The sequence below is a fragment of the Pteropus medius genome, unplaced genomic scaffold (genome assembly GCF_902729225.1).
Source record: "Pteropus medius unplaced genomic scaffold, Ma_sr-lr_union100, whole genome shotgun sequence".
NCBI classification, from domain to species: domain Eukaryota; kingdom Metazoa; phylum Chordata; class Mammalia; order Chiroptera; family Pteropodidae; genus Pteropus; species Pteropus medius.
In genome coordinates this window covers 2,853,641-2,879,125 of record NW_024344437.1, presented here as the reverse complement: position 1 = coordinate 2,879,125, position 25,485 = coordinate 2,853,641, and the positions used below count along the sequence as shown (strand labels likewise).

The window sequence follows — 25,485 nt, the reverse complement described above, 5'->3', positions numbered from 1 at the left end:
AACAATAGATCTGGTGGCCTTCTCTTCATGTCGAAAGAAAAAGGGACCGAGACTAGCAAGTAGACGGGGTCTATGGCTCGCACTCTAGAGTCCCGCTGTTGAATCATCAGCCGCGAGCTGTCTCTCCCGGTCCACGTGTAGATCTAGAGAAACCTGATGCAAAGCAAAAGTCCCAGTAGCAAAAAAGACCAGCTGTGAGGGCAGTAAGTTGTCTCAGTGCCCAAAATACCTCAACGGGTTCTTTTACAATGTCAAAGCAATTACTCCTGAAAACGAGAGTAGGAAGAGTCAGCACGCATTTGTAGTAATAGGCATAGGATCTTAGAAACTTCTAGTTCCTTTATAAAGTTTGACAAACATCTACAGATTCCATCATCATGACATCCTCCAAGGAAAGTTATACAATTTAACATGAAAATCAGGCTATGCCTAACCTGATTTTTAAACTTTTCGAAAATCCAGTAAAATTAAATTCTCTACATAGTACTACTAAAAGAGGGAACACATATTTATTAAACAAAACAAAAATGAGTTACTCAGGGTCAAAACTGAATATTTAACAATAAAATGTATTATGCATAAGAACATTTCAAGGGAGTATAAAAGAAATATTTTTCTCCCCTTATTTTCAACAGCCTTTTCTAATACCTATAGGAAGGAAGAGATGAAAACCAAATGCCTGCTAGTCTGTAACTAATGATCCAGAAAGAAAATTTACCTATTAGCTATTACTTTACTCAAGGGATTATGAAACACAAAACCAAACACGTCAATTTATTCATTAGTAGTCATGTGGGGAGGTGAGCACCTCTCTCAAACTAAAGTATCTTAGTTTGAATGGTGAATAACGAAGGAAGCTCTCTAAAATGCCAAGTCTACCAAAGAAACCACCTAGAAATAAGTGACAGTAACTCACGGTGATACTCAAAATAAGAATCAAGTTATAAGGTCTGTAGTCAGTGACATCAGAGTATCGGTGTACCTCCCTAATCTTATAAATTGTGGAATATTTTTTGAGAAAAAGAAAAGTCTGGATCACCAAGGCCGTCTGTTCTGTAGCTCTCTGGGTGGGGGAGATCCAAGTAGTGTAAAGATAAGTGAAGGCACGTGGCTAGCACTTTTGTTGCCTGTCTTTCTACCCACAGAAGCTTTTAGCACTTTTATCAGAAGCCATGCGATGCAAACTCTTTTGATGTTGGTCTCTGGATGTAGCTTTCAAGATCGTTCTTTGTTCCATTTCCCAAATTGTCAAAATGAGCCCAATAGGTGGTCTAGAGTGTGACTTTCAAACGTGTTCTATTAATATGCCCAAAACTGTTGCTGCAAAGGGGAAGAAAAACCACATCAACTGAATCCTGGCCTGTTCTTACTCATAATGTCATAAGTATATTTCCTGTGTCCTAAAGCCATATAAAATGATTTGCAAAACCATGTGAAATCTTCAGGTGAGTAAACCTATAGCTTTTAAAATACATATTATTTACCATTATTAAAAGACATTTTTTTTTCTTACAACAAAAACTACATACAGTAAGTGAAGGTGGCAACATCTTTTTATTGCTGACCTTCACTTACTGTATTTCTCTGGCTTTCCTGCAGCATCCTGACGACCGTGAGCAACAGCAGGGCATTCGTAGATCCTTCATGTGTTAAAACTTCTTTGTACTTCTCTAGAATATTTTTCTCATAAATTTTTTTGGCAAGGTCACTGTTATTCCCATTTCATAGATGTCGTATGGAAATAACAATAATACCTACCTCGAACGATTATTCCTGAGAGTCATCAGATCATCCACATTAAGGACATAATTGTTAGGCACGTTCTTTACTGAGTGCTCAAACCATGTCAGTTGTTATTAATATGCAAAAGTAGCAGCAACTATATTAAGGTTATTAGAAGTATATTTTAAGCAGACCCGTCTGGTTTGGGACTTCCTCTAGAACTGGACAATTCTAAAAAATGAAGACACCACTATTTCCATATGCTGATCCACACGCCTGGAATGCCTTCCTCTCCCCCATTCCGATCCCTACCCGCTCTACCGGGCTAATTCTGACTCTTCAAGCCCTAGCTTAGACCGCATTTCTTGCTGGGGTGAGTTGTCCCTGACCTCTCCCAAAGCTGGGGTACAGCACACCCACTGGAGTGCTCCACTGGGTATCACAATCGCTTGCCTTTAGGCCTGCTTCCCTATGGCATTAAAGCTTCGGGAGGACAGTGACTGTGTCTGTCTTTACGCACACGCTACATCCTTAGCGGCTGGCGAACTGCCAGAAGATAGCGGGTGCTCACTAACTATCTGTGATGTGATGACACCCGGGGCCTGCAATCAGCCTGGCCAGTGTCGGCAGAACAGGCGCTCCCCAGAGTGCGGGACTGCCAGGCGAGGAGATGGAACAGCAGCGGCCACTGACAGGGCCAGCTGAGCGTGAGGCTGGGAAACGGGATAAGTGTCTCAAAAGCAGAGGGGCCACGGGGAGGGGGTCCAGAGGAAATCAGCTTCTATCTGATCATGTAGGGTGGCACCAGCAGAGCCACATCCAGATTCACTGATTCCGGATACACAGATGCCAGTCCTGCCGCATGAGGAATGGGAGTCTGGGCTAACTAGACCTGGCCCCAGCCTTAGAGATTCCTGAGCAGAGTATTAGCAGCAAAATGCGAAATCAGCAGCCTTGCAGCTGGAATGACAGAATCCAATGTCACCAAGACCCCAGAGGACTTACTTACCAAACAGTTAGGATGTGTTGGGCACGTCTGGCCCAGCACAGAATTGCAGTGCTGAGGAAGAAACGTTGAGACTTTGGGCACAGCTGACGGAAAATGAACGGAAATGTTCTGATTTGTTATGGCAGCTGCATCACAGGAAGGGATGACTTTAGAATAGTATCTGATGGCATGGAAGGAATTGAGAGAGAGAGCTGTGCTGGGAGCTCGAGCCTTGTACGTATCACCGATAGCATTCTCTGAGGTGGAGCTGGACTGACCTTTAATAAAAAGGAACACAAATATCTGTCAGTGGACACCACTCTGTAACTCTGAACTCCTGTATTTAAAAGAAATTGTTCTCTATTTCATTTCCTTAGGTTACAAACTTACACTACTGCTACATTTAAATGCTGTTGGAAAAACAAAGTGAACTTTTCGTAGCAACGTTTAATTCAATACACATACTATAAATTCATGTTCATGTGTCATTAAAAGATAGAGATTTTGGAGAAGCATCAGATCTCTGTGCCCTTTTGTGTGTGTGTGTGTGTGTGTGTGTGTGTGTGTGTGTGTGTGTCTCTTCCATCATAATCAAAATTGTGACCGTCCCTATGAAGCAAGGAAGAATGTCAGAAAAACTCCATTCGCCTACAAGTAAAGTTTGGTCGATTTTCTATTGGTGAACTGGGTTACGTCATTACATATCTATACCCTCTACACTACCTAGAAGGCAGAAAAATATGTAAAAGTATATAATGAATGTTAACAGCGCCATCTCAGCACTGTGAATACCTACGGGGCATTAATAGTAATAAAAGTAAAGAATTTTATTTTTACTTTAAATACAAATGTTATCTGGAATATTGGTGAATATCTGCATTAAAGCAAATGTGTACAGAGATTTATGGAAAAGGACAAGCAAAGGCAACCTAATGAAATCTAAACTCAACCGGATCAGCATTTCTGTGTCACAGGTCAGACTAGCACAGAAGCCTTGTGACTTCAGGTGGTCCTTTAACTTCTTCAGCCTTCAATTTACTGACCTCGGTGATGAGAGTGAAATTCAAAAGACTTAACTGATTTCAACTGTTCCACTCCTCTTTCAAAAACAACTTGGCAACATGCTTTACGAGCTCTGTATGTCCTCATGTCCTCAAACCCATTTGTCACCGACTTCAGATATCCAGCCCAAGGAACAGTCCAGAATATAGAAAAGTCTACATGTGGGGAAATATTTCCTATCATATTGTATATAAAAGCACTGTCTCCATAAAACTAGAAACACTAAATGTGGGATGGCTAAGAAAATTATTCTATAAATTGTTTTATAAACTCCTAAAATAATTAAAATGGTGATGAGGGCTGCACAGTAAAAAAATTAAAGTATATATGACACAATGTTAAGCAACAAAAGCAGGAGACAAAATCTGATGTACAATATGATTATTACTGCAGAAAAATATACAAAGAAAAAGACTTGAAGAAAAAAATGAACAGTTATTAGCTGGGTTAGTAAAGGACTAATACTGCTTTTCAAATGGGAAAATGTATAAATTAAAATTAAAATGGGGGTTTTGACTCCATGATCTCTAAGCTCTCCTCCAGTCCAAACGTGTCACAAGTCACAGGTTCTAGGACACCTGTGTTGTCCCAAGAGCAACTGGTCTAGGCGATGCAACACCAAGAGATGCTGGGGCACAGAAAGGCCTGGCCCCACTACCCTGGAAAGAGGATTTCAGAGTTTCTGCAGAATATAAACAGTGAGTATGCAGAATGTGTCCTGATCTCTTAGTCTGGGAAGATTTAATCATCCAGTATAACATCAGCCACAGCTACTTTAAGGAGCTCAGCCATGGCTCTTGGCTACTTTTTTTCCATTCTCACTCCCCTCTTCCCTAAGGCAGGAGAAAAGTCTTAACTGACTAATAAAATACCTGAGGCTGATTTGATTATATGAACAAGAAGGGCTATCTTCTATTCTTGGCCCCCTTTCTCTTTTGACCTTGAACAACATCCCTGGTCATTTGAGCCCTTGGCTTCCACAACATCTGCATAGATGCATGGTATCGCCATAACAGCACTCAGATGACTAGAGGAATCGTTATTTTGCTGTTGTGACCCTCTCTGCTACTAATTTGTGAGCTCCATAAGAACAAGAACTGCACCTTGTTTGTCCCATGTCCCCATCTGTGAAGCAGGGACGTCTGAGCCAGAACTAAGGGACAAACTGGGAGTTAAGCAGGCACAGTGCGGGAAAGGCCACACCCGGCAAAGGGAGGTGCTGAGGGAAAAGAGCAGAGTCCCTTAGAGACGTCAGCAGAAGGGTGACCCCAGACTAGGGCACCGAGGAGATGGGTGGGGCATCGCCATCCAGGGCCTGATGTGCAGGGCAGGAGTCCAACATCTCGCTGGTTTGCCACCGACCAGTGACCTACGGGAATAGCAAGTACAGACTGGGGCTGGCGTTCTCTCGCTCCGGCTCTGCTCTTTGCCATCTTATTTCGGCAAGTGCGTGGGCATGCCCGGACTATATGGCACAGATGACAAAGAAGCCTCATGGCGGGTCAACGCTTCACAATGAATATGCACATCATGGATCTTTCTTAAGCACCTCCTGTGAGACCGTCATTGCACTAGGTACTAGAAATACAGGAATGACCAAACCAAGCAAAACATTCCTGTCTTCACGGAGTCGATATATTCTAGTGGGAGAGGTCAGGCCATAAACAAGCTGTGCAAGCAGAGCGTATGAGAAGGCGCTGAGCAGGGAATGCAGCAGAGAAGGTGGGTGGGGAGCCCCAGCACGGTGTGCCGCTGGGGGCAGAATGCACCTCCAGCTGGGCGGTTGAGAAAGTGTCCCCAAGAAGGGGACATTTCAGCAAAGACATGAAGTCAATAAACGAATGTGTTAGATGCTCGAGACATAGTTAGTACTGAATTACTACAAATACTTCCCTTCCCTTTCAATCCGAGTCACATAAATAAAGTCACCAGTGTGCTTATCATCTACCCGTAAAGGTTGACCTGGTGAGCCCTATCTCTAGGATAACACCCTGTTTGTGTACTGAAAGCAGACGATGCCAGAGGGCTCGTGGGGACTCTTCAGCCTCAATCCACTGCAGACGTGAGTATCAGCATGGCCTGAGGGGCCAGGTGGGGCTCACCTCTCATGGCGTCTCCCGAGGGGCCCCCTGAGGCAGGAACAGGGTACACATTCAAGTACTTGTTAGTCAGGAATCTGATCCCTCTCACTGGTGAGTAAGTGTTTGCCAATATACTGTTTTCCCTTAGAAGGACAGAAAAAAAATACACATTTCTCAAGAAAGACAGTATGAACATTGCTGAGTTCAAGTGTTCGTCCATCATCCAAGTTCTAAAAAATGTAACAGAGCCTAAACTATAGATTATTTACATACAAGAAAAAATTGTTGAAAAGGATTCAGAGTGATTCTTTAGGAATGATCTGCTTTTCCTCGATCATTTTCCTTTGTTTACATATTCTAATAAATTCAAATAGGAAGTGTTCCTTTGGCCTGCCCTGTTTGCAGTTTCTTTTAGGACCCCCTGCTGAAACAGGGCTGGGCTGCTCCAACGCCTGGGAGTGCCTGCATCCATCACGCCCCTACTGGGCTGCCAGTCACAACCATCACTCCTGGTAATGCCCCATTTTAAGATCCTCAGAAATAACAAAAGGAGAGCAAGGCAGATGATGACAGGCTCATGGGCCTGAGAACAGCACATATGTCGTCACTGTCGTTAAATGATACACATCAGCAATGGGAGTAGCTCACTGACTCCTGGGTGTTCGTTGCCAGTGGGTTCTGGCCTGTCTACACTTCCAGCACCAGCACTGGAGAAAATAACAGGCGCCCTTATCATACCTCTGCGCCATGATAGTGCCTGGGAGGGGGAGCTGGATGAGCGTCTGTTGTTTCTTACAAAACCTCCTATTGCTCTGCAGTGCTTCTGTAATCTAAAATACAGACAGAGATCTAGTTAGATTTTTTCATATATACATACACACATACATTTCCAATGATTAAAAAAAAAAAACAGAAAGAAAGAAAGAAAGAAAATGTAGCATTAAGGCACTGTGTATGAGGATAAAATTCAAGGCTTGGGAGCTGAATACCTGGCCCATAACGGCTGGAGGGATTTGCTCCCGGATATACTTCATATAATCCACTGTTGCCTCAAGAATGGAAGCTGCGTCATTCTTTCTCCCCTTTATACATGGCAATAGAGTCCGCAGCTGCTCACAGCAATACTTGATTCGTTCTCTGAGCAGGGAATGGTAATAAACAAGAAATAATTAGTCTCATTTTTTTCCTTGTCCGCAACTCTTCCTCCCGGTATCCCCTTCAGAGGAGGCCTTTTCCTCACAAGCCAGCAGCCCCAGGACCCCGGGGTCCCGCCTTCCCGAGGGTGCCACTCACACTGCTCCCAAGAACACTGTGCTGGTGGCAGCGCCAGCTCGCTCGCCCCAGGCCTGCTGCAGCGCACACACGCCCAGACGCTGGGCGGCACACGGCCGGGCTTCGTCTGTGGTTTCACTTTCTGCACTCAACCACGGTCCAAAAATATTAAGTAAAAAATTTCAGAGTTAAACAATTCACAAGTTTTAAAACGCGTGCTGTTCTGAGTAGCGTGAAATCTCACGCCTCCTACTCTGTCCCCTCTGGGACACTGCGAATCGTCCCTTTGTGCAGCGTATCCGCGCTGCATGTGCTGCTTCCCAGAACTTAGCAGTCATCTTCGTTATCACAGCAGTTGTGAGAGAGAGACTACATTCACATAACTTTTATCACAGTACATTATTATAATCATTCTGTTTTATTTTTATTAATCTCTAACTGTGCCTAATTTATAAATGAAGCTTTCTCATAGGTATGTATGTATAGGAAAAAAACAGTATATAGAGGATTTGGTACTATCTGTGGTTTCAGGAATCCCCTGGGGGTGCCCGTGGATAAGGGGGGATGACTGTACACATCCCCACTGCCTACGGAAACCTAGAGATGACTCCTCACTCAGAGAAGAGAATCACACATACATAAATAAATCCTTTTGCAATTCATGCTAGAAGCCTAGAAGGCAAAGAGTAGGCAGAATATTCATGTCACTGTGACCTGGACCACATTTCCATCGATAGATCAGTTAGCATCTTGTAATGCATGGGCTTCACATGTAACTGAAGCGGTAGGTAAGGACAGAACAAATAAACCAATATGCAAATGAGAACAACATCCAAGATAGTATCAGAAGGAAACTAACCTCGGCGTTTCATAGTTCTAACAGGAAATATATAGGAAATACAAATCTAAGTCAATCTAAGCTTTGGTACCTTCATATTTTCATGTGTTCACTTAATAAACATTAAGCTCCTGCTTTGTGAATACTGCCTCGATGTATGAAGTGTCCAGTGGTAACTCCGCCCGTTATTAGCTAGGACCATTGACAGGCTACCAAATTTCTCTGAACGTCAGAATGGCAAGAAAAAAAAATAATTAAAAAATTTAGTTTGATATATAGCCAGTAAATAACTAAAATAGTCTAGATTAGCAGTGCTTTAATTAGGTTTTGAGTTCTGGGGGGATTCTGTGAAGGTGTCTTGGGGACTATTCTGAAAAAAAAAAAAGGGATGGAATCGTCAACAATTTGACAACGTATATGAGGGGCTTTGGGACTTTTCACACATTTTAACATGGTACTTCCACTTATGAGGGTCTAAAACGCAGAACAAACTTTTTGTTATCTATTATGTTATAGTAGTATAACAGTAAAATATGAAAAACGATCTGAACACGCAAAATAAGTGGCCGCTTAGATAAGCTATAGTATATTAGCTTAGCACAATATTACCTTACAGTGGAAATGATGTTATAATGCTTACTGAAAAAAGATAAGATATTTTTAGAGGATACAAGTATAAGATATAAGACAGCAAATAAAATATGGACCTAATCATTAAACAAAGCAAAAATAAAGCATAGAAAAAAAACTAAAAGCAGAAACATCAGCTAATAATTATTTCTGGATGGCTGAGCTATGGAAAATGTTATTTCTTCCTTTTATTTTCTATATTTTCCAAATATTTTTGCTGAGCATGTCACTTTTATAGTGAAAAATCATATTAAATATTTTTCTAACCTTTACTAGGAAAATGTTCAAACAGAAAAATTGAAAGAATTAAGTATTCTGAATTTTTAAAAATTGAAAGAATTAAGAATTTGTATTGGGAGTACTTATATACTCACTACCTAGAGCCTGCGATGAACATTTACTGCCCTTGTTTTTCACATATGAATCATCCCACTGGCCACACATCAACTCATTTTATTATACTGAAGCATTTCTAAGTTAAGTTGTAGACTTCGGTACACTAAACTCTGAAACATATCATTAGCTAGAGTTCAAATTATTTAGTTTCAGGTAAAGATTATATAAAATAAAATATGCAAATCCTAAAGGAACTATTCTATAAGTTTTGACAAATGTGCAAAGCTACATATCCGCAAACCCTAACCAACACTGTCACAACCCCTGCAAGGTCCTTACGCTCCTTCCCAGTCAATCGCATTCCGTGTAAGAGGCAACCACATTCCTGATATTTTTCCATCCCACATTAGTTTTGTCTGTCCTTGAACTTCACATATCATTCTTACAGCCCGTCCCCTTTTATGTAAGGTTTCTCTCATTCAGCGTAATATTTTTGAGACTTATCCATGTGGCTATTTATATCAGTAGTTTGTTCCTTTTTATTAATAGTATTCCATAATACAAACATGCCAGAGCATGTGTGTCCATTCGCTTATGGATGAACACTGGCTGTTTCCAGTTTTTGGTCATTATGAATAAATCTACTAGATCATGCTATATATCATTTTGTAAATGCAGGTTTTAGTTTTCTTGGGTAAATGTCTAGGAATAGAACTAATGGTTTATTTTATAAATTTTGGCAGAAATTTTTCCCCAAATAGTATCATTTTACACTCCCACCACCAATATATGAGAGTTCCTATTGGTCCAAATCTTTGACAACATTTAATATTGTCAGTAGTTTAATTTTAGCATTTTGGCCTTTCTGAGGTATATGTGGCTTTAATTCTCATTTCCATGACAAATTATGTTGAGCACTTTTTCTGTGCTTATTGGGGACTCGTATATCTTCCTTTGCAAAGCATCTGTGCAAATGTTTTACCTACACTTTAATTGAATTGAAGGTCTTTTTATAATCCTAATACCCATATGCTATATGTAATCAGTATATTTGTTTTGCAAATACTTTCCCCAGTCTGTGGCTTGCCTATTTATTTTCTTAGTGCTGTCTTTTGATAGTAAAAGTTTCAAATTTTGATGAGTCTAATTCACCCAATCTTTCTTTTACAGTTATTGCTTTCCGTGTCCTAAGGCACAGTTGCCTACCCCTCAGCTTCCGAAGACATTCTCCTATACTTTCTTCTAGAATTGTACTGTCCAGTGTAGCAGCCATTAGCCACATGAGTATTTAAATAGAAAGTAAAATTGAATAAAATTTAAAATGTATTTCCTAAGTTGCAATGGCCACATTTCAAATACTCAGTAACTACATGTGGATAGTAGCTACCTATTGGACGATGCAAATACAGGCCATTTCTAACACTGCAGAAAGTTCTATTGAACAGTGCTATTCAAGAAGCTTTAGTTTTAGCTTTTTAGTATAGCTCTAACTACACTCCATCTTGAACTAATTTTTATATGATATAAGGGGTCAATGTCATTGTTTTTCCATGTGGAAATGCGGTTGTTCCAGCATCATTTACAAAAAAGCCTTATTTCCTAATTTGTTTACTTTGGTGATTTGTTGAAAATCAAATGACCATACATGTGTGGGTCCAGTACTGGGCTATTGTGTTCCATTGATCTGTCTGTCAACCTTTATGCTAATGCTAGTAACATACTGATCATAGCTGTACACTGAGTCTTGAAGTTAGATAGTTTATCTCCTCCAACTTGGTTGTGCTTTTTCAAGACTGATTTATTCTAAGTCCTTTTGTATTCTAAGTCTTTGTCATACATTAAAAATAAGATAGTTTTTACCAAGAAATACCTACTAGGATTATGGTTTAGATTCAAATAAACATATTTCAATTTAGTGAGATCTGACATCTTCACAATAGTGAGTCTGTCAATTCATGATTATGGCATAATGCATTAGGTTTTCCTTAATTTCTCACAGCAATATTTTGAGTCATAAATGTACAGATTTTGTGTATCTTTTTGCATATTTGTTCCTAAGTATACTAAGCCTTTTTTTTTAACTTTACCATAAATGTAATTTAAAAAAATTTTATTTTCCAATTGTTTGCGGCTTATATAAAAATACAATTGACTTTTATATATTGACCTTATATCCTGCAACCTTGCTATACTCATCTTTTAGTTCTGGTAGTTGTTTTGTAGGTGTCTTAGGACTTTATATACATAAACAATCATGCCAACTATAATTAAGAGAGTTTTGCTTCTTCCTTTCTAAACTGTATTTATTTCTTTTTCTTATCATTAGGTAAGAAATGCAATGGCTAGGAAAACTTCTTCAATGATAAACAGAAGTGGCAAGACTGGACATCCTTACTTTGTTCCAGAACTTACGGAAAAAGTGGTCTAAGTTACATCATTAAGTACAGTGTTCACTATAGGTTTTTCATAGATGACCTTTAACAGATTGAGGAGATTCTCTTCCATATTTAATTTGCTGAAAGGTTATTTTATTAAATTTTGAAAGGGTATTGAATGTTGAATAATTTTTCGGAATCTGCTAGTCATGTGGTTTTTCTCCTTTATTCTGTTGAATGTGAAGAATTACATTGACTGACTTTTCAACGTTATATCAGCCTTGCATTTCTGGGATAAACTTGGTGTGGTCATGATGGAGTACGTATCTATACATTACTGATTTGATTTGCTAAAATCACATTAAGTATTTTTATGTCTTTTATTTTTATGTTAATGAGGGATACTGGTCTGTGATTTTATTTTTTTATAATGTCTTTATCAGGTTTAGGGTTATGCTGGCCTCATGAAACAGGTTAGCAACTATTCTCTCCTCCATTTTCTGGAAGAATTTGTTTAAGATTGGTATTACTTCTTTAAATGTTTAACAGAATTAATCAGTAAAACCATCTGGCTTGATGTTTTATCTTTGGCAAGGTTTTTGATAGCAAGTTCAATATCTTTAATAAATAGTGCCATTCAGATTTTCCGCTTCATCTGGTATCAATTTTGATAAATCGTGTTTTTCAAAAATTTGTCATTTCATCTCAGTTGTTGAATTTACTGGCATATAATTATTCAAAATATGCCATTTTACATTAAAATGTTTATAGGAACTATAGCGATAATCCTCTTTCTTTCATTCATGATACTGGTAAAATATTTTTGGTCTCTCTCCTCGCTTACCTGCCTCGCACTCTTTCTATTTACTTTACTCTTCACTTTACTTTTCCTACTTTCTTAAGATGGACCCTACGATTACTAATTTTTAGACCTTTTACCTTTTCTAATATAAGTATTTAAAATCATAGTATTCCATAAGCTTTGCTTGAGCTGCAACTCACAAAATTTGAAATATTCTATTCTCATAATCATTGTTTGAAATATTTTCCAATTTTTCTTGCAATTATTTTTTTACCCATGGATTATTTAGAAGTGTGTTTTTTAATTTCAAATATTTGAGTTTTTCTTTATATCTAATTTGATTTCATTGTGGTCAGGGAACATATTCCTTATGAATTTAGTTCTTTTAAATGCATTAAAATATATCATATCCCTAGCATAGTTTATCTAAGTGAATGTACCAAGTATCTTTGAAAAGAATGAGTATTGTCTATGGCTATGCTACCCAGAACAAGCCTGAACCAGTCTGATCTCAGAAGCTAAGCAGGGTAGGGCCTGATTAGTACTTGGTTGGGAGACCACCTAGGAAGACCAGGTGTCGTAGGCGTAAAAAGATAAAAAATAAGGGATTGTAAACTGACAAGGTCCTTGCAATCTGTGAGGTCAACCAAGGGTTGCCTTGTCTAAAAAAAGAAAAAAAAAAGAAAGAAAGAAAGAAAAGAAAAGTATGAGTATTATATCATAATTGTTGAGTATATCGTTCTATAAATATGTTAGATCAAGGTGGATAATAGTGTTCACATCTTTTATAATATGATTTTTGCTGTCTAGCTGTTTTATCAATTGCTGAGAGAGGGATGTTTAATCTTCAACAGTGCTTGTAGATATTTGTCCCTTTAATTCTGTGAATTTTTGCTTCAAATACTTTGAAGCTTTGTTATAGTAACATACTATCTGTGATTTTTATATCATCTGATAAGTTGACACTTTCATCATGTGAAATATCATTCTTTACCTCATGACATTGCTGGGCTGAGGTCAAGTTTGTTTGATGTTAACAGACTATCTGGTGATCTTACACTTAGTGCTTCACAGAATACATTTTCCTATTAATTTATCTGACTATGCCTTTAAAGTTGGTCTCTTACAGACAGCAGACAGATTAGTCTTATCTGCTTTTTATTTGTTTTTATCTATTCTGACAGTCTCTGCCTATTAGATATAGTTGGATAAAGGTCCACCATTTTATTATTTTTTCCCCTATAGTCTCTTTGGCTTTTCTGTTCTTCTGTGCTTGCTTTCCTAACTTCTTTCTGAATAATTTTTAAAATCCAGTTTTAATTTGTGTATTGGCCTCATAGCTATGCCTTTTGCAAATCTCTGCAGGGCTGCTCTAGGGATTACCACATATATCAGTATCTTTTCACAGTCCATTTAGAGTTAATATTTTATGACCTCACATAAATATAAAAATCATGTAAGTACATTTATCCCACTTATCCTTCATGCTATAGTTGTGAAATGTATTATATCTACATATACTACAAAGCCCACAATACAATGCTATAATTTTTACTTATAATAATCTGAAGCATTTTATGCATTAAAGACTTAAATGTAAGATATGAAACCATAAAACTTATAGATGAAAACATAGGTAGGAAGCTATTTGACATGGGTCTTGGTAATATCTTTTTGAATATGTCCCCTTGAGTAAGGAAAATAAAATCAAAAATAAGCAAACGAGCTTCATCAAACTTCTGCATGATGAAGGATACCATCAATAAAACAGAAAGACAAACAATCGAATGGAAGAATATATTTGCAAATGAATATCCAAAAAGGGGTTGATATCTAAAATATACAAGGGATCATAAAAGTCAGTAAGAAAAACTAAACAATTTGATCAAAATATGGGCAGAGACATGAGGAGACATACAAGTGGCCAACACGTGAAAAGATGGTCAACATCAATAATCATCAGGGAAATGCAAATCAAAACCAAAATGAGACACTACCTCACACCAGTCAGGATGGGGACCATCAAAAAGTCAACAAATAACATGTGTTGGTGAGTATGTAGAGAAAAAGGACTCCCTGTGCACTGTTGGTTGGGCTGCAAGCTGTGCAGCCACTATGGAAAACGCTATTGAAATTCCACACAAAAAAACTAAAAACAGATCTATTATATGACCCAGTAATTCTACTCCTGGGTATTTCTCTGAAGAAAATGAAAACACTAATTTGAAAAGATATATGAACCCCTATGTTCATTGCAGCATTATTTACAATAGCCAAAATATGGACGCAATCTAGGTGTCCATCAATAGATGAACGTACAAAGAAGATGTGATATGTATATACACAATGGAATATTACTCAGCAATAAAAAAGAATAAAATCTTGCCATGTGGGACAACATGGATGGACCATGAGGGTATGATGCTAAATGCAATAAGTCAGACCGAGAAAGACCATATGGTTTCAGTTATATGTGGAAACTAAGAAAACGAAACAAATGCACAAATAAAACAAAGCAAAAACAGACTCACAGAGTGATCGAACTGATGGTTGCCAGATGGGTAGGGGATGGGTAAAAAAGGTGAAGGAGAATATGGTGAACAATATCATGATAAGTTTGCATGGTGACAGATGATTATTAAACTTAGTGTGAACATATTGTGAAATATATAAATGTCTGATCACTACATTATACATGTGAAACTAAAATAATGTTGTATATTAAGTATACTTAATGAAAAATAACCTAAAGTATTTTAAATAAAGAGGAAACATGTTTCTTTTCTAATATTTGCTCACATATTTAGCATTTCTGATGCTATTCAGTCCTTCCCAGAGATCCGGTTATCCATTTTTCATTCTCTTTAGCCTAAAGAATTTCCTTTAGCTTTCTTACCCTGCAGATCTGCTAGTGTCAAAAACTCTAAGTTGTCTTTTATCTAAAAACATCTTTATTTTACTATTTTCTTGGGAAATAATATCTTATGGAAATATGATTTGAAGCAAAAATAATAACAATGTGAAGTTGATAAGTGTAAAAGTAAAATGTATAACAACAAAAAATAGGACAGAATAAGTAGAAATACTATTGTTAAGTGTCATAATGTCAATTTGAAGTAAACTATAAGTTAAGGATGTATATATTATAACCCTAGAACCACTAAAAAAACCAGTTTTGCTAAAAAGCATGTGAATGGTGGCACGTGAATCAACAATTGTCTCAAAATAAATATTTAATTAAAAAACCACACATACATGCACACACACACAGCTGGTTACTCACAGCTCCCCAGAGGATTGGCACTTCAAACTCATGGCCACGTGGGGACGCCCTGAGTGGCATAATGTACCCCTTCTCTTATAACAATCCATCTTTTCAAAACTCATCAAACCTTACACACAAACACATGCAACTTATCTCTAACACTAATTTAATCTGATATCTATTAAATGTAACTCTTTTCCTAAATTCTCTAATGTTCCTGAGACTATGAAAGGTATTAGTAAATATTATGGATCCATAATGGAAGCTTTCTTCGCTGCTTCTCTATCTTTCCCGTCTAATATTAAGGGCAAGAACATGAGGCTAGGACAGGGCTGGGGAATACATGACCCGTATCCTTAAGTGGCAGTGGAGAAAATACATGAGTAGAATTTTCTCCTTTTGGGCATAACTCAAAGTGACCTCTTGAGAGCAGAATTTCATTTGAGTCTTACGTATTAGCTAAAAATATGTATATATTGACACATGATCTGAGAGAAGATATTTGCACTATAAATATTTGGCAAAGGGTTAGTATCAAGAATATATAATTAACTTCTAAAAATCAATAAGAAATATAAAAACAAAGACAGAAAAACCCAATAAGAAGGTGGACCAAAAAATGAACACTTAACCAAAGGAAATTAAAGAAAAACCATACACTTAAGATTTCATTGTATGTTAATTATGCCACAATTTTTTAAAAACTAAAAAACAAACAAACAAACAACAAAACAGAAGAAAGGAACGAGGAGCAACTACTTAGCGAAACTTCTGGAAGGACGTTAACACTGTTCAGAGAAGTAGGCTAACCAGCGGCAGGGGCTCCCATGGCCCTGCCTTTTTTTTTCCCTTTGCGTATGGAAGCAGCAATAGGCAACAACAGGTCAGAGTGTGTTTTGTCTTCCTCATTTACCACAGAAGCCATCTTGGTTATGACCCAATCCACACAAATCAGGAAAAGAACCAATTTGGTTTCATTCTTCTCCAGTTAACAGTGACTGAAGAGGCTGACAGAGATCTGAAGCCAAAAGTCTTGGTCCAAACTAAGTCCTCGGGTATCTGCTCTTTACAGATGTGTCTCAAGCAAACAGGAACTCAGAGAGAGAGAGATCTCTAGGTCAGACCCTCTGAAAACTTCCTGTTCTACCTTTCTTGACTTTCTAAGGCTCGATGAGACCAGGAAAAGCCTTCACTTGTGAGAAACTGTGGTGAAGCTCACGTTCACTTCTTTGCAAGTGAGCAGACATCCTGAAAATTACTAAACCACCATTATTTGGACTCATGGACACACAAACAAAATGATGGCATCACTTGAAATGCACACACCTTACCAAGATGAAGACATACATTTCATGTTTTTAAACCATGTATAATGAAAGTGATTTCACAAAGACTTAGAATTGGGTAGCTAATTTTTATTAATCTGTTCTGATAAAGAAAACAGATGTTAAGAGAAGTTTTAAAAAGAAATTCCCAACCACAAATATTCAAAACCATTAGCTGGGACCATTATTTCCTTAACACTAGCAAACATCACGTTGCCCTATGCTGCTTAAAACAAAACAAAGTGAAACTAAAAAGACAAAACCATGTGTCAAGCAGCTGACTGGGAAGAGGAGCAGGAAGGGGAATGGACTAGAAGTTTCTATCTGAAGATTCACAGGCATAATCAGAAGGGTTAAGAGGAAGAAAAGGCAAAACCAAATAATTATGGATGGTTGTTTACTTGCTGGCATCTTTTAAGCAAACCTCTAAAGGGCAACAGAGGGATCCTGGTTACAGCTTTTCTTTTGGGGAACAAAGATTTCTAGCCCTTGAATGTCAAAGGGGTGGACACCCTCCAAAGTATTGTTTTAGTCTACTGGATGAGTAGTTCTCTGATGTTAGTTTTCATCAACCATTGAAATTAAAAATAAAAACAATGCAGAATTTTGCAGGACCAATCAAGAATTGCCGTTAGCTCTAGACATAAAAAATAATGAATGTTACCATCTCCCAATAACATTATTTTGTAATCATTTACTAATATCACCACAATTTTAACAACAATTAAAGCATGGAAAACACAACCTTAGGATATAAATTATATAATATACAGCTTTAAAAATAATCATTGCACTGTGTTTTTCTCATTTCACTGCAGAATGGCGAACTCTGTAGGACAGCCCTGGACAGAAGGCCTAAGTCTTTACTTGGTCAAGGCAGCAGACATGTGGGTGAAGGCCTTTTGAACTAGACAAAGCCATCCACCGGCCTGTTTATCAAGCCCAAACCCCACCATCTTCCCACTAATCTTCAGCAGATAATGAAAGCCATTTGGCAGAACTTGCTCAACTTTCTACCCATCTCTGGCCTCCATCAAAAGACGCGTCTTTATCCACACTCAGTTTTAGCTCCTTCCCTCCATTTTCAGTAGGAAATGGTTCTGCTTGGTTCCATAGCCTTCTGACTTTTCAGGGATGCTAAATCCATCACTAACACCCTTGTCAGCTGTAGGGGATTAAAATTCTTTGACATTCCCCGAGAGGTGGAATCTATGCACCCTCCCCTTGAATCTGGGTAGACTCTGTGACTGCTTTGACCAACAGTATTTGTCAGAAGTGGTGCTGGTCCAGTTTCTGGTCCCAGGCCTTGAGAGACTGACAGCTTCCTCTTCCTGTCTCTTAAACACTCTAGGACTTCTGGGCTGCCCCAGAAAAAGGCGACAAACCCTGGGACTACTCTGCTAGAGAAGCTTCATGGCTCTGGTCACGTCTTGGACGCTCCTGACTAGACCATCCACCAACTGAACACTAACAAGTGACCCCAGTTAATGTCACGTAGGCAGAGGAATTGCCTAGCTGAGTTCTGCTCACATTGTTAACCCATAAAACCACGTATTGAGCCAATGGATTTTGGTTTCTTTTTTTTTAATGCAGCCACAGATAACCAGACCATGAGTATCTTTGAGACCTCTGTTACTCTTCCAGCAATTTTCTTTTGGAATACAAATATAAACATATTCGAGTCTGGCTCAGCCTTATCAAAATTTCTCATTTTACCCTAAATTTTACCTTTTACATACCATGCACCTTCATTTTCTCTTTCATCTATGCTCTCACCTTTCACTCTCCATCTTTCTGCAATGGTGCCTCCTCCCTAACCACGCAAGCAAAATTATTTTTGCCAAGGTCAATGATGTTTAGGTTTTACCAAATACAAATAGTGAATTATCAGTTCTTACCTTACTTGAGCTCTGAGTCGTGTGATGCTCCTGAACACTCGCTCCTTTAGGAAACTCTCTGCTCCCCAGGTCTCCACACCGCTCCCTCTTGCTTTTCTTATCTTCCTAGCAATTCTTTTTCCCCCCGATCTCTTCTCAGCTGCCTGTGCCTTAAATATTGAGATTTCCCCCGAGGTTCTTTTCTCTACTTGTCTCTTCCCTATCTGCTTTTCAAAGTCATCCAATCCATCCTACATTTGTGCTTCAAATAGATCTGTATCTTGATGGCTTCAGAGTCTATATTTGTGGCCTAGATCTTTCTCTAGAACCTCAGGGCCAACTCCTTCATGGACAGCTAGCTCCATTTAAACCTGGAGGCATTCAAACTCAACAATAGCAAAATTACCCCCACCACCACTGGCCCCCCATTCCACTGTCCTTCCTAGTCAGTCGATGGCTCCACCATTTACTTGGAAGTTACACTTGACAACTCCTTCAGCCACGCGCATAGTGATTCTACCTACTTAACACATCTACAGTTGGCTTACTCCTCGCCATCTCATTTCAAGCACCATAGTTCAGGATTTCATAATTTCTTATTATGGACTCCTCTGGCCTTCAGATTCAATCCACTCCATTCCAAGGCACCAATCTTATCCTGTCACTTCCTTTGCTAAACCCCTGGCTGACCTCCCCAGCAGTTCAGGTTAACTTTAAACTTCTTGATGTGACATACCCAGCCCTCACCGATGACTTCTCACCTCTTGCCTCTTTCCACTTGTGCCCTTATAGCCAACTATACGAAAATATTTGCTGTTCCATGAATTCACTGTACCTTCTCATACCGCCAGCCTCTGTTCCTGCTACTCCAGCCACATAAAACACCCCTCCCTGACTTCTAAACCAAATTAATAGTAACTTTTGGTTTAAAGCTCAATCTAGCTCTCACTTTCTCAAGAAAGCCCTCCCTGCCTCGTCGTTCTGTCCTGGGTAACTTTCCGAGCATGCTTTTTGTGTGTTCCTCTCCATCATGACGTATTAAAACAGTTTTCTATTTAGCAGTTCTTTATTTAAAAGTCTGTCTGAGCGCTAGACTAAGACTTCTTTGAAGGCGAGGATTTTTTTTTATTTTTTATCTCAGTTCTCCAATTATGTTCTGGCACACTCATAGCTATTTGTTGAATGACTAAATGAATTAATGAGTGGCATGTGTTTAGTTGCCAGATTTACTAGTTTCACATAGACTTTTAACAGTACTACAAAAAATTATGAAATTCATTAAAGTAATTTCTTTCTACAAAGGAATAATGCTAAAAAGGGCTGTATCAAAATTCACCTTCTCAGCTTTTCCTTGCTTGAATGAAGAAGAGAAATCTTTTTGCTTTTCTCGAAATCAGACAACGGATCCCTTAATTCAAGCCCACTGTCATTTCTTAGAGAGTCAGAGCTAGAAACAAGAGAAAATCACACGATGCATTTAAGAAGAAAATTGTCAGATAACATTAAGCAACAAGCACTAATACACGAATCAATAGCAGCTTCTCTAAGTCTCCTGCTTCAAACTAAGGTGTAGTAAATATCAAAGCACTTTACCTTACTCATTTGGTACAGAATAATTTATTTCAAAATTTCAAAATAATTTATTATCAAGGGCATCATAAATTCAATGACTGATCAAAATTCTAAAATATACTAATTAGGAATAACACAAAATAATCTGACCTCACTGGTTACAGCTATCCCAAATTATATAATTTATCTAAAGGTACATTACAGGAAAAAAAGAATAAAAGATTAGAGGGCCAAGATACACAATTCCATCTTTCTCGGCAAAGGGCAGATGGCCTTCATATAAAAAATTTTCAATTAATGGACTTTTTTCTAGAACTTCTCCAGGCATTTCGATTGATTTGATTTTTTAAAAATTTCCCTATGAAACTTACAAACTAATATTATCTCCTTTATCCCAAGGGACACAACTTGATTTGAAGTTTTTCTTTTATTTTCAGTGTTAGTATTCTGAGTAAAAACAAAGATTCAATGTGAGTGGGGCTCAAAAAGCAGTTGTAAGTAATATAAGAAAATCACAATCCAAAACCTTTCCCAACCTTACATCCCAGATAAGGTTTAATACAGTGCCCTTTGAAGCTAAAATGTTAAATAAGATTAAGAAGCTGTTGATATCTCCGCACTACTTCAGTGAGTGCATCTTTGGTTTAACCACATTTACTGGTTGCCAAGTCTCTTTGTTCAAAATAGTAGACGGTCACATTTCTACAAATAGTGGATGGTCACATTCTACAAATTCCAGAAGTGACTGACTCACAACTCTCATCAATATTGCCCATGTCCTCAGCAGTTGTGCCCATTGTTTGTAGCCCTGTGCTCTGTATTAAACTTGCTTGAAAATCAGCTAAAAGTGAAGGGAAGAAATTCATGAAAGCTGAATCAATCTAAGCATACAATGCTAGCATTTCATTAGAAGGGTCTGCCGCCCAGTTCAATTGCCTATCCAATGCAGGTTTGAATGCCAGTGCTAATATCTCTGAGATGAGAGAAAGAGAGGAGAGAGGGAGGGAAGGAGAGGGGAGAGAAGGAGAAGGAAGGGAAAAGAGAAAGCCCGAGACCTTTTTAAGGGTCATTTTCAATAATTGGGGGGGGATAGGTTACTAAGTTCAAAAAAGACATCAGAGAGATTAGTGGTAGGTAGAACACACCTGAGGCTGCTCTTATCTGTTTAAATGTTGGGGTTTATGTAAAATTTTTATTTGAAACTGTTTTTAAAAAGTTTGAACACTGCTGCTATTATTTAACTTTGATTAGTAATAATCCAGACTCTAACATGTCCAGCTATAGGGAACTTACTACCTTACAATCCACCCTACTCCCCGTGGACAATTGTGATTGTAATAAAGTGCTCCCTTGCATTGAGCTGCATACTCTGTAACGTGTACCCACAGTCCCAGCTCTGGAGTCTGAAATACAGAAGTTGTGTCCGTCTTCCACAAAATAGCCTCTTCTTTTATATCACTCCCAGCACGTGAGTTAGCGTTTCACAAACAATAAGTTCTCTATAAATCTTTTAATGAAATGTACACAATAAAAATTGGTGTTTTGAAAAAGTGAGGAAAAAAAAAAACTAACCAAGCAAATAGATCAGTAGAAAAATATCCCAGGTGTTCACTGTGGGACCTCTGCAGGGGCAATCCAGATTGCTCAGGCTTCATAGAGTTTTCATTCTTAACTGAAAGTTTTAAAAGGGGGACCATTGTAATTCTAAAATCACTGGTGCTAATTAAGTTAATCACACATACACACCCTAATCAACAGCAGCTGTCACTTTACTCAATAGATTTTACAAAGCAGTATTTTTAAAATAGAAAGCAATTTCTAGATCTCAGCCTGTGAAGCATAAAACCACCCAGGTTAGAAATCAAAATGAAAATACCACATAATATTTACCCCAGGACATCCTCTTTCAACTGGATTTTGGAAACTTAGTGATTGGTTTGCTTAAAACACATTCAACTGAGTTTAGTTATTAAGTTCTTATTTATATACAAATGGCAGAGAGAGAAAATCTGTATGAGTCTTCAGTAAGCAGCTGTATTATCAAAATGTGGCATCTCACAGTGTTTTTGTTGTTGTTATTATTGTTGCTGTTTTGCAGCTGCTCATCCTTGGAGCAAAGATGAAGTTGGAAGACATGGTTATGACCAACCGGAAGGGGGCTGGACAGGTGGCAATGAGCAGCTGCTCTAGGTCTACTGAGAATCAAATAAGAAGAGGTCACAGAAGGAACTTTGGTCACCACGGTGAGCCATTCCAGGAAGAACTCTGAAACTGCAGGGGCGGGGAGCCACTGGAATGTTACAAAGCAGACTCACTAATCTTCCCTGAATATTAAAAAAGAGGGGTGTACGGAATCCTGTTTCATCTGAAGTATGAGCTTATACAGGATAATCCTGAAAGAGTCTTTCAGGCCCATTTTAAGAAAAATGCCACCTTAATTGTAAAAGATTTCCTAGCTAGTATCCCAAACCTAAAAAAACCATAGTCACAGACCAACAATTATTCCAGTAGAACTTAATTTCAAAAACTGGAGTCTGCCCTTTTACAAGCCAAATTAAAGCTAATTTAATTGGCTTAAGTGCATAGATGCTGGCAAAACAATACAAAAGAGGTGAAGAGTTAGAAATGTGAAGTCTAATTGAAGCGCTGACATTATCTGTATCTAAAAATCTGAAACAGAAAGGATAACTACTCTATTAAGAAGTAAGATAACTTATATGCACGTGTTTTGCCAAGCAAGAAGTATGACAGGATCCAAGGTTAGTGGCCTGGCTTTTAGATAATCATACAAGGACACAGCACAATTAGTTCCATTTTGATGACTGAGAAATAATGGTAGTAGCTAGGCTACAAAAACAGAGTAACAAGTTCACTATCAAAAAATAACCCCTGTGCCAAATGTATTGGTCCTCATACAATACATTTTAATTCCTGGAAGACGTAATTTTCTCTTCCCAGGTAGAGAACATGGTTCTCTTTATTTCAATTACACTTGTTTTCTTCAGACTATGATTCAGAAGGATTATGTGTTCTTACAGCAGGGGTCCCCAATTCTTGGGCTGTAGATTGGTACTGGTCCCTGGCCTGTTAAGAACCAAGCTACACAGCAGGAGGTGAGCGGTGGGCAAACAAGCAAAGCTTCGTCTGTATTTGCAGCTGCTCCCCAGCGCTGGCACCATCGCCTCAGGTCCGCCTCAGCTCCGCCTCAGCTCTGCCTCAGATCATCAGATCATTAGATCTGATCATTAGATCAGATCATTAAATTATAGGAGCACTAGTCCCTGGTGCCAAGAAGGTTGGGGACCGCTGCTTTACAGTGCACAGTATACAGTTAACCCTTAGCAAATAAAAGGCAAAAATGGAAAAACAACTTTAAAAGGTATAAATATAGTTTTCCTAGTATTTTAATCAGAATTTTTCAAATCTTTGGTAATTTGTTTTTACTCACCAGTATTTGAGAAATATGTTTTCCAGTATTTTACCACAATACTCAGTTTCTCCATTGTCAGTGGTTCAGTTAAAGTAATATCAGCTCCGTGCCCTGAAATACAACCTAAGAATCTCTGTATTATATATTGACCTATGGTTTCTATTTAGAGAGACAACAAATAATATATCCAGTGGGCACTTACCTTTAAAAATTTCAGGGATTATAAAAACAAACAGTAAATGTGTATTTTTCTTCTTGCCAAATCTGAGGAGAAAAAAATGTTAAAGTGAAGCAAAATCATCATTCGAAAAACTGAGATTCAACAGTTTAGCTTGTTAGGAATTAAACTAGGGTGATTTTCTGTATTTCTTTAGAATTTAAAATGGCATTAATATAGAAATTTAGTAGAAGTAGCATCTCAAATCAGTGAGAAAAGATGGACCACTTTTTCTTTTAACTTACAAGGAAAAGTATTATATTTTTATTTCATATAATTATATAAAGAGAATTCTGAAGTGTACAGCTAGGGTGGATGGTACAATTACAGATTTTTGAGAAATACAGGGGAAAGAGATACTTTGGTAAAACTAATATTTACTCTGTTTAATGCTTGGCTTTTAGGAGATGCTTAAGCTTCTCTATTTCAGTTTAATGGGCAAGGAAATCCAAATCCTGAATCTTTAGTCAAACCCATGGCTTCTCTGAGCAGAAATTCACTGTTAATAAGAATAGTCCTTTTATGATTCATATCTATGGCAACAACTAGTGCCTGGTTCTTTACAGCTGGGGAAGGGGCGAGTGAGAGAACAGATGACTTTGTAAAAATAAACCTTTTAGAATAATTTTATATATTTCCAGAAAAACTATGAAAATAATAAAGTGTTCCCATATATTCCAAACTCAATTTCCTGTATTAACATTTTATATTAGGATGACATATTTCTCACAATTGACAAGCCAACATTGATGCATTATTATTCATTTAAGTCCATACTTTTGTCAGATTTCCTTAGTTTTTACTTATTGGACTTTTCTTTCCTATCCGAGGATCTCATCCAGGATACCACATAACATTTAGTCATCAGATCTGCTTAGACTCCTCTAGATTGTGTACTTTCAATGATTTTTTTTTTTTTTTTTTTTATGATCTTGACAGTTTTGAGGATACTGCTCAGGCATTAGAATGTAAAATGGACCACTTTCATTCTTGCTTTAAAAAAAAAAGAGCCTAAATATTATCCAGATTCTTGATCTAACCACCAGTTTATAAGAAATTTAAGGAAAATAATTTTTAAAAGAATATTATGAGGATCAAATGAGCAAAATCCAGAATGTGAGAAATTCTATAAGAAAAATGATCCTTTTAAAGACATACGTAAATAAAGAGCAAGACAAAAAAAAATAAAGGAAAAATTGAATCCTGATTTGTACAAACTCACAGTTTAAAAAAGAAAGCATAAGATAAACAAGAGGAATTTCAACACTGATCAGATATTTGATAATACTAAGAAACTGTTATTAATTTTTAGGTGTGATATTGGTATGGTGGTAATTTTTTTAAGACTCCTTATCTTAGAGGATACTTATTAAAGTATTTATGGATGAAAGAAAATGATGTCTTAGATTTATTTTAAGATAATCCACCAATGGGTGGGGTGGAGGGTGGGAAAGGAGGTGTGGGAGACAGGAAGAGGAAACAAGATTGGCCATGTGTTGATGACTATTAAAGCTGCATATGGGAACACAGAAGTTTGTTATACTATTTATATGCTTGAAATCTTCCAAAATAAAACTTAAATTATAGCATTATTATTAACTACACTTAAGAGTTCAGTAAATTGGAATTTCTGATAATTTGATGAACACTAGAATAGTTAGCACTGACGTCGGCTAAAAAAAATTTTTTTCCA

General features: G+C 37.8%; 1 protein-coding gene and 1 pseudogene across 1 annotated transcript in view; one reads left to right on the top strand and one right to left on the bottom strand.

The window, feature by feature from the left end:
• Positions 1 to 319: 319 nt before the first annotated feature.
• SOHLH2 (spermatogenesis and oogenesis specific basic helix-loop-helix 2) overlaps positions 320 to 25,485 on the bottom strand; it is a 48,489-nt gene continuing 23,323 nt past the window's right edge. Inside the window, exons 3-11 of the mRNA XM_039873092.1 lie at positions 23,778 to 23,839; positions 23,594 to 23,698; positions 21,718 to 21,817; positions 19,910 to 20,020; positions 6,843 to 6,990; positions 6,592 to 6,683; positions 5,875 to 5,996; positions 2,732 to 2,988; positions 320 to 1,320 (exon numbers count right to left, since the gene is read on the bottom strand). Of these exons, the coding sequence (XP_039729026.1) occupies positions 1,300 to 1,320; positions 2,732 to 2,988; positions 5,875 to 5,996; positions 6,592 to 6,683; positions 6,843 to 6,990; positions 19,910 to 20,020; positions 21,718 to 21,817; positions 23,594 to 23,698; positions 23,778 to 23,839 (1,018 nt within the window). The 3' untranslated portion in view covers positions 320 to 1,299. The remainder of the gene's footprint in view (positions 1,321 to 2,731; positions 2,989 to 5,874; positions 5,997 to 6,591; positions 6,684 to 6,842; positions 6,991 to 19,909; positions 20,021 to 21,717; positions 21,818 to 23,593; positions 23,699 to 23,777; positions 23,840 to 25,485) is intronic.
• LOC120610785 (uncharacterized) lies at positions 12,574 to 12,692 on the top strand (annotated as a pseudogene).